Source organism: Nerophis lumbriciformis, linkage group LG29 (genome assembly GCF_033978685.3).
Source record: "Nerophis lumbriciformis linkage group LG29, RoL_Nlum_v2.1, whole genome shotgun sequence".
In the NCBI taxonomy this organism is placed as follows: domain Eukaryota; kingdom Metazoa; phylum Chordata; class Actinopteri; order Syngnathiformes; family Syngnathidae; genus Nerophis; species Nerophis lumbriciformis.
Window position 1 is genome coordinate 14,337,501 of NC_084576.2, and position 13,017 is coordinate 14,350,517.

The window sequence follows — 13,017 nt, forward strand, 5'->3', positions numbered from 1 at the left end:
AACAAAAACCTAATTTGTTATAAATAAATGATAAATAAATGGGTTGTACTTGTATAGCGCTTTTCTACCTTCAAGGTACTCAAAGCGCTTTGACACTACTTCCACATTTACCCATTCACACACACATTCACACACTGATGGAGGGAGCTGCCATGCAAGGCGCTAACCAGCACCCATCAGGAGCAAGGGTGAAGTGTCTTGCTCAGGACACAACGGACATGACGAGGTTGGTACTAGGTGGGGATTGAACCAGCGACCCTCGGGTCGCGCACGCCCATTCTTCCACTGCGCCACGCCGTCCCTTGTTCTATTTTTTCCCACAGGAATGTATATGGGTCTGTACTTAAATTGCTTCTGATTCTGCGTTCTATCAGGACTATATACAGCATGACGGGTAACCACCAAGATGCGGTCCCCATCACGCCGACAAGCTCCACCCAATCGCCAAACACCACAGATAACCAAACTCATTCTGCAGGCCAAAGTGCCGACAGGTTCATGAGTGAGCAGCGCAGAACCCACCGTGAGTTAACTCAACTTCCCAACACTGCTGTTTGTATACAAAAATACATTTAGAATACAACAGAATTGTGTGTACAGTGGTACCTCGTTTTTCATACACCCTGATCTACTACGATTCAATTTCAGGCGATTTTTGCCAAAAAAACATGTCTCAGTTTTACACGGTCTCAGTTTTAGAACGATTATACTCAATCTCTGGGATTTTGTTACATAGTGCGGCTGCAAATTAAAGCCAAATAAAGTTGTAGAATAAAGTAATAGTAAAATCAAAGTCAATAGGAAATTTAAGAGTCTGTGTTTCCAGAGTGTCACTGAACGCACCAGAAGGCTATGATAAGTCTGGCCAATCAAATATGGTCGCTTACTGCCTGTCCTCAGTAGTAAGGATGGGATTTATGGCTCTTTGAAGGGAGCTGGATCTTGAGGAGCCGTTCCTTTTAAAGAGCCGTTCAGAAGAATGGCTTGTTGCTATAGTTAGAAGTTTTTGTTTTTTTATCAAGGAAACAATCACTATTACTATCCATCCATGCATCCATCCATCCATCCATCCATCCATCCATTGTCTACCAGTAACTGGTAATAGTGATGGAGTTATACGATAATTTACACAAATATTACCCAAAAGGGACAAGCGGTAGAAAATGGATGGATGGGTAGATTACTCTATTGGTGGGAATTATTCTGAAATATTGGGTATAATTTTACTTTTTGTTGTGTTTTCATTGTAAACATTCCATAAGGGGGCCCCATATTTCCATGCTTTGGCAGTGACATCACTAGTATGAATTTTCCCTCACCTAAACAAATGTGTAGCATTTTAACAATACAGAAAACAATCCACATCTAGGCAAGAATAAGACGCATTAATAGATATGAAAAATATAAAACCACAAAAAAAATTGGGACGTAATAAAAAATGTGAGTACAGAATTGTACTACCATGCCTGGTGTGTGTACGCTTGAACTGCTACCCTTTAGGATAATAAACCTGAAAAAGGAATAAAAATAAAAATAAATGAAAACATCCATCTATCCATTTTCTACCGGTTGTCCCTTTCGGGATTGCGGGGGGGTGCTGAAGCATATCTCAGCTGCATTCGGGCGGAAGGCAGTGTACACCCTGGACAAGTCGCCACCTCATATTACATTTAAAAAATAAAAAATAATAATAAAAACTAAATATATTTTTTATTAGGGCTGTCAAACGATTAAAATATTTAATCGTGATTAATCGAATTGTTCATAGTTAACTCAAAATTAATCACGATTAATCGCAGAAAGATATAATTTTTCCTCATTAATAAGTGTGTCATTGACAGATACTTTCTAAGTTTTTAATACCATGACTGCTTTGATGAAATGTTTTAAAACATTATGCTTTTTTAAACAGCGCAACATAAAAAGGATATAAACACAGACGTGCTAGTGTCTTACCAGAGTTTGTATTTTGTAGGAATACAGAATTTGTATACTTGCTTTAGGAGTACTTGCATTTAAAGGAGAGGAGCTCCATTTCTATGTTTAGATAGTAGTAACACAAAACATTAGTAACACAAAATGTGGATTGTTATGATCATGCTTTGATTGTCAAAGATGTTAGGTGATATTTTTTCTAACTGAATAAATGTTTCGGATATCCTGTACTTTACATGTTGTACAAGTTATTAGCATTCATATCTCCGCATGACAATGTTTTAACCTTCTCCACCTACTTATTAATATAATGTAATATTCAGCCTGTTCAACATTCTGTAATTTTGGACTATCAATCAGAACAGGATATAAAAGAATATACCATAGCGATGGTATAATTGTGCAGTGAACTGTAATTACCCGATGCGGGTTGCACAGGGCAGTGGCAGGCATGCATGCAGTATTACACTGAGTCTCAGTGGTAGAGAAGAAGAAGACGAGATTGTTTAAAGACTGTCTTCCTTGCCGCTGTCATTACAATACACTTAATTTCAATCTGCCAGAAAACATTTATTTAGGTAAAAATATCACAGAATAACAGAATAGCATGATCGTATTGTAAGACGATTTTTCATTGTTTTGGTGGTTAGGCCGGATGTGAAGCGTATCACTACTATTGTGAAGCCGCCAACTGGACGCGTGTGATTGGTATGAGAAAAGACTTGACATGTCTATGATAAAAGTGACTTTAGACTACCGTCTTTGTTTCTGCTGAGCTTTTATTCCATTTTACTAAAGCAGTTCGAGTAATAATCTACATTTTATGTTAGGAATGCACTCAATGCGTGCCAGCAGCGTTCGATCCAATGATGTCGTCTCATGGCGATTGAAGGTCAAATTGTCTTGCATTGTCCGAAAAACGACTCGCCATGGCTTTGGACCTGAAATTTACATAAGGTCCCCCTTTCTCTGTGCAGTTCTGGATGCTATTACACCGTTCCCCAAGCTATGGAACGGGTTGAGGGTCAAAAACGGTAATCCCGCCGTTAAAGGAACTTATAGTTAACGCAATAAATTTGACAGCCCTAATTTTTATATGTTAAACAAATATAAATATATACCTTTTTAAATACAAAGAATTAGAGATGTCCGATAATATCGGCCTGCTGATATTATCGGCCGATAAATGCGTTAAAATGTAATATCGGAAATTATCGGTATCGTTTTTTTAAATTATTGGTATGGTTTTTTTAATTTTATTTTTTTATTTTATTAAATCAACATAAAAACACAATATACACTTACAATTAGTGCACCAACCCAAAAAACCTTCCTCCCCCATTTACACTCATTCACACAAAAGGGTTGTTTCTTTCTGTTGTTAATATTCTGGTTCCTACATTATATATCAATATATATCAATACAGTCTGCAAGGGATACAGTCCGTAAGCACACATGATTGTGCGTGCTGCTGGTCCACTAATAGTACTAACCTTTAACAGTTAATCTTACTAATTTTCATTAATTACTAGTTTCAATGTAACTGTTTTTATATTGTTTTACTTTCTTTTTTATTCAAGAAAATGTTTTTAATTTATTTATCTTATTTTATTTTATAAATTTTTTTTAAAAGTACCTTATCTTCACCATACCTGGTTGTCCAAATTAGGCATAATAATGTGTAAATTACACGACTGTATATATCGGTTGATATCGGTATCGGTTGATATCGGTATCTGTAAATAAAGAGTTGGACAATATCGGAATATCGGATATCGGCAAAAAGCCATTATCGGACATTCCTAAAAATAATATATATATATGTCATCATCAAGAGAGATAAATAAAGGTAAAAATTATGTCAAATGTTCATTTAGCCATATTATTCGTCATGTACTTTGCATGATTTTTTTTATGTAAAACTATAATTATTATTTATAAAATGTGTTTTGCGTCAATAATTTAATCTACATGTTTCCTGTGGCAAAAATCGTTTTAGTTTTCATACAATTCAGTTTTAAATTTGAGATACTTCTGATATAGCCGCTCGATAGTCACCAAGAAAAATGAAAATAAATCCGGATTAGACTACAGTTGATGGAAAAAAAATAGCGTTTTTAATGTATGCAATTTGTTTTGCAGCGTCATCGTGGGTTGTTGCCGCCCTCTGTGTTGTGAGTTTGTGCGTGCTGCTCTCCTTTGGCGTGTGCGCGTGGAAGAAATGCTTGAAAAAGGACAAGAAAAAGGGGAAGGAGAAGAGCAAAGGAGGGGGCGTTGACACTGAAATGGATGGAGGTTACAAAGAGGTACACACCTCCTGCAGCCTTGTGCTTGTAATGTATCTGGGCCATGTTGGACTCGTCACTTTGTGTTCACATAAAGGCATGCTGCACATCACTTATGGGGGGTTACACCGTCCTCAGGCGAGAATGCGTAAACCTGACAGGGCGCCTATTTAAGCTGCGTGATGATGAGAGTTGAGCAAGAGCAGATCCACAAGCTGGCACAGAGTCACTGATTCTATGACTTTTAATGTGTGTGTGTGTGTGTGTGTGTGTGTGTGTGTGTGTGTGTGTGTGTGTGTGTGTGTGTGTGTGTGTGTGTGTGTGTGTGCAGCCGCTAAAAGTTGAAAGCAAGAAGGAAACAGAGTTGTCAGACACAGAGCCAAAGGAGGATGACAAGCTTGGCAGACTACACTTCACATTAGACTACAACTTCACTGATAACATGGTGAGATGTCAAATGTCACACCGCAACAATAACGGCAATATAATATTTTGGGTTTTTACGCGACGTTTTCTCTCTTCTCGTTTTCTAGCTAGTAGTCGGCATCTTGCAGGCCGCGGGGCTTCCTGCCATGGATGTGGGCGGGAGCTCGGACCCTTACGTAAAAGTCTATCTTCTTCCCGACAAAAAGAAAAAGTTTGAAACCAAAGTTCACAGGAAGACTCTCGAACCCAACTTCAACGAGACTTTCACATTTAAGGTCATTTCTTTTGAAATACTGCAATTTGTAAGAAAATATAGGAGAACCTATAGTATTAAACACAATCTGTTAAAGGAGACATATGATGACACGTGTCATCTAAATCAGTGTTTCTTAACCATAGGGCCCCAGAGCGCCCCATAGTGCGTCCCCGCCAAAAAATCTGTTTCCCATCTGTGGTTTGTATGGGCTACAGCTGCACTAAGTTGTAATACTCTTTTCCACCACTTGTGGCAGTAATAACAATCTCAAACAAACAGAACAAGTCTGGAGCTAAAGTCGTAGAAAAGTTTCTTAAACGCCAAAATTATGACTAAAGTGGTGATGCTATATTTTCATTTGCACTTGAATTTTATTGACAGCTTATTTAGGAAAGGTATATGTTATTGTTATTCATTATTAATGTAGCTAGAACATACTTGCCAACCCTCCCGGATTTTCCGGGAGACTCCCGAAATTCAGCGCCTCTCCCGAAAACCTCCCGGTACAAATTTTCTCCCGAAAATCTCCCGAAATTCAGGCGGACCTGAGTGACGTGTCGACAGCCTGTTTTCACGTCCGCTTTCCCACAATATAAACAGCGTGCCTGCCCAATGACGTTATGACTGTAGAATGATGGAGGGCGAGTTCTTGGTTTCTTATGTGGGTTTATTGTTAGGCAGTTTCATTAACGTCCTCCCAGCGCGGCAACAACACACAACAACAGCAGTCACATTTTCGTCTACTGTAAAGCGGTTCGTCTGCCGTAAACAGCAATGTTGTGACACTCTTAAACAGGACAATACTGCCATCTACTGTACATGCATATGTGACAATAACATCTAGGGCTTTTAGAGAGTGCAGTGCACAACTGCGCACACAACAAGGAGACGAAGCAGAATGCATCATCAGAGAGGGTGTTCAGCATGGTTAGAAAAATAGTGACAGAGAATAGAACAAGGATGGACAATTCAACCCTTCCACACCCCCCCAACCACGCCCCCCCACCCCCCACCTCCCGAAATCGGAGGTCTCAAGGTTGGCAAGTATGAGCTAGAATGTATTTATCTTAGCACGGTGTAATTGTATGCAAATGTATTTTTCATCGGTTTTCATGAGTCCCTTCTTTTGCAGTATATTTACTAAGTATTTAATTTTGTAATCATCCTGACCTAAGCCTTGATAATAATCTTTGTGATTAACACATGCTTTCATATCATTTGACAAGGTTTACCTGATTAAACTGTAAGTAGGTTAGATATAATTATTGAATAGGATTAAAATAAAGAGTAAGATGACTAATTCAGTGTTAATATTTAAGTAATATTTAGGCCCCAAGGTCAAAAAGGTCAAAGAGGTGAAGAACTCCTGGTCTAAATAATATGTATTGGATATGCTTTGGTGTACATTTTGCTCAAAAGTCACATTTCTAACCTACGTAGTTTGTTTGTGGAGGCGTTCCCAGTTTGCAAATGAAACCACGCCCCCACACTATCAAAAAGCATCATAATTTATCTTTTAAAAATGTACAGTTTAAACATCCATCCATCCATCCATCCATTTTCTACCGCTTATTCCCTTTGGGGTCGCTGGAGCCTATCTCAGCTACAATCGGGCGGAAGGCGTGGTACACCCTGGACAAGTCGCCACCTCATCACAGGGTCAACACAGATAGACAGACAACATTCACACTCACATTCACACACTAGGGCAGTGGTTCTTAACCTGAGTTCGATCGAACCCTAGGGGTTCGGTGAGTCGGGCTCAGGGGTTCGGCGGAGGTCAAGACACACTCGACACATCGTGTAAATAAAACCTTCTCCCTAACGGCGTATTACGGATATGGCAACAGCAGAAGTCAGACTGATTTGCAGGTGTGTAATTTGTTGTGAGTTTATGCACTGTGTTGGTTTTGTTCTTTGAACAAGGTGATGTTCATGCACAGTTCATTTTGTGCACCAGTATAAAAACATGGTAACACTTTAGTATGGGGAACATATTCACCATTAATTAGTTCCTTATTAACATGCCAATTAGTAACATATTGGCTCTTAACTAGTCATTATTAAGTACTTATTAATGCCTTATTCGGCATGACCTTATTATAACCCTAACCCTCTAACCCTGGCCCTAACCCTCTAACCCTAACCCAAAACAAAATAACTCTAAATTTAGTCTTTGTTACTTAGAATATGTTCCCCTAGTGTCCAAAAAACATATAACTTTGTCTTGAATTTGAAAAAAAATGTTTTTTTAATTTTTCACTAAAGAAGAGTTCGGTGAATGCGCATATGAAACTGGTGGGGTTCGGTACCTCCAACAAGGTTAAGAACCACTGCACTAGGGCCAATTTAGTGTTGCCAATCAACCTATCTCCAGGTGCATGTCTTTAGAAGTGGGAGGAAGCCAGAGTACCCGGAGGGAACCCACGCAGTCACGGGGAGGACAAACTCCACACGGAAAGATCCCGAGCCCAGGATCGAACCCAGGACCTTCGTATTGTGAGGCAGACGCACTAATTCTCTGCCACTGTGCTGCCCTGTTTAAACATATATCTTGATATTTCTTTTCTCAGACATGGTCAAAAATAAACTTCATAAACATTATATACAGTAGATTCACCCGGTTACATCATTAAGTAGACCTGCACACTGTCAGATTGATTGTTTTAAAAAGTTTTGCTTTTAACAGCATTCATGTCACTGCATGTCGAGCGTGTTATTGTGCGCATGCCACGATTGAATGAAAATAATACATTATCGTACCTTTTTTGTTTGTTTGTTTCCTCACAGCCTGCAGAAGAGGGCGGTGGAGCTTCTTCCCCTTCTATTGGGAGCTTCACTTAATGTCCAAATAAGTAAAAAAAAAGACTAAATTCATCATAAGTCACCTCTAATATTAACTGCCTAACAAGCGCAAAAAAAGAAGAGAACCGTGGCATAATAGCTCAGTTAGAGCTCTTGTTATTACCAAATCTGTGTTATTTGTGTTTTATGTTGCACGATTGAACCAAGAAAAATTCCTAGTTTGTGAACCCGTTCTCAAACAATGGCAATAAAAACTATTTTGATTCTGATTCTGATAATAAAAGTGAGAACAACTTTGATTATGCAGCACACAGGGATTTGGGGAGGGAGCATAGTAGACTTCATGCATTGGCCTTTTTTAAACATTCTTATGTGACATGCAAGTGTAAAAAGAAGATAACCTGCAGGTATTTGTTAAATGATAACAAAATGCATCTGACTTCCGGTCATATTATACTCAGCAGCCACGACAGATGTGTGTAGCCCACTGCTTTCTGGTTCTATGGTTATCATCACACTACTGTACAACTTTACCACCATTTGGATTTAAAAGTGTAAGTTTTCCTCATACAAATGTGTATGTGTGTACGGTGTGCGTGTGCAGGTACCGTACACTGAGCTGGGCGGGAAGACGCTGGTGATGACGGTGTACGACTTTGACCGTTTCTCCAAACATGACGCCATCGGCGCTGTGAAGATACCGATGAGCAGCGTGGACTTCAGCCAGTCGCTGCAGGAGTGGAGGGACCTGCAGAAGGCGGAGAAAGAGGAGGTGGGCGTGTGCTTAATACAAAGGAAAATGTTGTGTATAGTTTAGAGATCGACCGACTCTCGGCCCCGATATTTGGCATTTTGAGGTATACCTTTTTTTTTTTTTTTTAGAACTGCAACAAAACTACATCAGCAGATACAATAATATGATACCAGTATTTAGTATTAAAATAGTTAAGTAGATAGTAATAACCATAGGAGCTGTAATTTAGCTGAGTAAAAAGAACCTTAGGATGATAAATTAATACAGAACCAATAAAAACTGAGCTTAATTACATTTGTAAAGGAAGATGTTTTGATACAATTTTTGTGTCTCCATGGAAACTAAAGTCAAACCTGTCTATAGTGACCACTCAAGGGAAACGAAGAAAGTGACCGCTATAAACAGATGGCCACTATACGCAGGTTGGCCGCCATTTTGAATTGACCTTCAAACAATTACGTATACACGTACAGTACAGGCCAAAAGTTTGGACACACCTTCTCATTTCAATGCGTTTTCTTTATTTTCATGACTATTTACATTGTAGATTGTCACTGAAGGCATCAAAACTACGAATGAACACATGTGGAGTTATGTACTTAACAAAAAAAGGTGAAATAACTGAAAACATGTTTTGTATTCTAGTTTCTTCAAAATAGGCACCCTTTGCTCTGATTACTGCTTTGCACACTCTTGGCATTCTCTCGATGAGCTTCAAACACACCTGTGAAGTGAAAACCATTTCAGGTGACTGCCTCTTGAAGCTCATGGAGAGAATGCCAAGAGTGTGCAAAGCAGTAATCAGAGCAAAGGGTGGCTATTTTGAAGAAACTAGAATATAAAACGTGTTTTCAGTTATTTCACCTTTTTTGTTAAGTACATAAAGTACATCAGTGACAATCTACAATGTAAATAGTCATGAAAATAAAGAAAACACATTGAATAATAAGGTGTGTCAAAACCTTTGGTCTGTACTTTACGTGCGCATGTATCCGGAATTGTAGCAAACTGTTTCTAAAATACAGTTTTGCAAGCTTTCTAAGCTTAAACAGTGATATTGAATTTGAGCCTGCTCATTGTTGCTCACGAGAATAGGATGCTGTTTTCCATTCATGACAGACTTTTGGGGGATTAGCTAACTGCGCAAAGCTTAGGGGAGCTTCGATGAGACTTGCCGGGTTCCGGCGCGGCTGCATGGTCTGGCTGCTCGAGACCCCCCGGTAGGGATCCCATTGCGGCCACCGCAAATCCGCAAATTTCACGGACTGCAATATGGCAAATTTTGATATCTGTGGCCGCTATACAGAGTCAAAAAACTGTTTTGAGATGCAAAATGAGTGGCCTCTGGCCGCGTTTAACAGGTGGCTACTTTTTCTGTGGGGGAAATTTTTGTGGCCGCTATCGGCAAGTGACCACCATAGACAGCCTAGCAGGCACAAGACATTGATACAACGTTGATTATACATACCTGTCTTTTAAAACTGACTTTGAAACAACGTTGCAAAAAAGTTGTATTTGTAAACTGAGACAATGTTGATGTCCAACGTTGGATCAACGTTGGTTGGGAAATGACCACGTTTCAATGGTCAAATCAACATACTTGCCAACCCTCCCGGATTTTCCGGGAGACTCCCGAAATTCAGCGCCTCTCCCGAAAACCTCCCGGGACAAATTTTCTCCCGAAAATCTCCCAAAATTCAGGCGGAGCTGGAGGCCACGCTAGGGAGAGATGGAAGATTCCAGACTCTAGTGCATTTGCTGAAAGCACTTTTGTGCGTGCCACACAGCAATGCATCATCAGAGAGGGTGTTCAGCATAGTTAGAAAAATAGTGACAGAGAATAGAACAAGGATGAACAATTCAACCCTTAACTCAACAATGAGTAGATGAGTGTTATGTGTGTGTATATGTGTAAATAAATGAACACTGAAATTCAAGTATTTATTTTATATATATATATATATATATATATATATATATATATATATATATATATATATATATATAATAAAATGAATATATATATATAGCTAGAATTCACTGAGTCAAGTATTTCTTATATATATATATATATATATGAAATAATACTTGAATTGGTGAATTCCAGCTGTAAATATACTCCTCTCCTCTTAACCACGCCCCCGCCCCAACCACGCCCCGCCCCACCCCCGACCACGCCCCCCGCACCTCCCGAAATCGGAGGTCTCAAGGTTGGCAAGTTTGCAAATCAATGTGAGAACCCAACATTGATTAAACGTCGTCAAAAAGATGTTTCAACGTAGTATTTGTGGTACAGAATATTGGTTGATAAATGACCAAAATTCAATGGTCAAATCAACGTCAGAACCCAACATTGATTAAACGTCGTCAAAAAGCATGTTATTTCAACGTTACGTTTGAGTTGCTCAACGTCAGGACCTAATTCAACAAGTTCTCAACGTTGTTTTCATGTATTCTGCCTGCTGGGAGGTGGCGGCTGACACAGGTTTTACTGCACAGAACAGCCTTCTACGTTTGAGACTTTCCAACTCAAACTCTCTTTTTATGATGGAAGAGCGAATACTTGCCAGAGAAACACAAGATTGTGTCTTCCTTTCTAACAGAGCGAGCGTCTCGGGGACATTTGTTTGTCCTTGAGGTATGTGCCGACAGCAGGGAAACTGACTGTGGTGATTCTGGAGGCCAAAAACTTAAAGAAAATGGATGTGGGCGGATTATCAGGTAAGCCAAATAACAAAGTCAAGACTTCATCCCTAGATGGTTCACTTGTTTCGATAGGGAATTGTCAAAAGAAGCCGAGGGGAAGCGACTGATTATGATTCATGTTGAACGGTCTCTTTTTAGACCCTTACGTGAAGATCCACTTGATACAGAATGGGAAAAGACTGAAGAAAAAGAAAACGACAACCAAGAAGAACACATTGAACCCTTACTACAACGAGTCGTTCAGCTTTGAAGTGCCAAGTGAACAGATAGAGGTACGCAAGTCCGCATACTGTTGCTGAATCAGTGCTTCTCAATACATTTCAGTCATGCCCCCGCCCCTACATTGAAATATGATTGAGAACCTGATATTTTTTTCTATTTATCGCTACAAACCACTTGATGAGTTGCTGGCACCAGCACCTACATGCCACCTAGCGGGAATTATATGTATTGTTTTCTCACGCCCCCCAACCCTCCCTTTTTGAGCCTGTTGATTAACTCGAGCAGTGCTGCCACCTAGCTGGAGGCTTGTGTGTCGTTCGAGAATGAAAAAAGACGCCAACACTGGAAGTCGCTTGACTCTCAAGTGCCCCAACCCCTTCTGAAATGCCCATTAAAGGTGGTATACGTCTGCTGCATGCTTGAAAACATAGCAAAACGCCACAGGTGAAAGCATGATAACATGAATGTACGGTAAATGAGTGTCTCCATGGTGAAAGCCACGTAGTACACGCAAAAACCTCATTCAAATATGACGTTCTATGTCACTTTTGCACTCGTTATCAATTGTTCATGCAGTCTTAGTAGATCACACACAACACGCCCACTAACTGTACACGCTATTTTATAGTTTGCACGTGGTATTTGGACTTAGTAGATCAGGCACACACTAGTATATGTTCTGATGTAAAACTTGACTATATCTTCATTTCCAGAAGGTGCAAGTAGCAGTGACTGTGTTGGACTATGACAAGATTGGAAAAAACGACGCCATCGGTAAAGTGCTGCTGGGTATGAGCGGCACCGGCACCGAGCAACGCCACTGGGAGGACATGCTCGCAAACCCCAGGCGGCCAATCGCGCAGTGGCACAGCATTCAACCGGCGGACGACATCAATGCGCTTATTTCCAATAAGAAATAAATGAAAAAAAAAATGAAAAAAAAAATATATATATTATATATATATATATATATATATATATATATACACACACACACACACACACACACACACACACACACACACACACACACACACACACACACACACACACACACACACACACACAGTGTATACATACATTTATATGTAAGTATATATATTTATACATATACAGTACATATTCATGTACATATATACACACACACACACACACACACACACATATATATATATATATATATATATATATATATACACACACACACATATATATTATATATAATATGTAAAAATCAGTTCAAGGGTCAAGTTGTAACTTTTATGAACTGTACAGGCAATGTTTTAAAAAAACAAATTTTAGCATTATTAAGTGTCATAGAAGTGCATAAAAAAAGTTAACCTCTGTATAGTGAAACCATATGCAACAAAATGAAACTACACACTTAAATGACGCCCGCATCACATTTTTTAACTGTCATACACGTGTAAAAAGGAGAACTTTCTGCTTTATCCATATTGTACTGAGCAGCCAGGACAGAGACACATGTACCACTTTTGTGGCTATGCAATACGCTCCATTGTATCTGGTTTTGTGGTATTTGTCACAGTTTTCCTTTTTGTCATTACCAAAAAAGTAAAATATGTATATTTAATCATTTTACATGCTTATTAATGTGAAGTCTCAT

At 39.2% G+C, this 13,017-nt stretch overlaps 1 protein-coding gene across 1 annotated transcript in view; it reads left to right on the forward strand.

Annotated features, from left to right (window-relative positions):
* Positions 1-12,310, forward strand: part of syt1b (synaptotagmin Ib) — a 25,982-nt gene extending 13,672 nt beyond the window's left edge. Inside the window, exons 2-9 of the mRNA XM_061924280.2 lie at positions 375-523; positions 4,079-4,242; positions 4,553-4,666; positions 4,755-4,922; positions 8,313-8,480; positions 11,066-11,183; positions 11,307-11,440; positions 12,104-12,310. Coding sequence (XP_061780264.1) covers positions 375-523; positions 4,079-4,242; positions 4,553-4,666; positions 4,755-4,922; positions 8,313-8,480; positions 11,066-11,183; positions 11,307-11,440; positions 12,104-12,310 — 1,222 coding nt within the window. The remainder of the gene's footprint in view (positions 1-374; positions 524-4,078; positions 4,243-4,552; positions 4,667-4,754; positions 4,923-8,312; positions 8,481-11,065; positions 11,184-11,306; positions 11,441-12,103) is intronic.
* Positions 12,311-13,017: the final 707 nt, after the last annotated feature.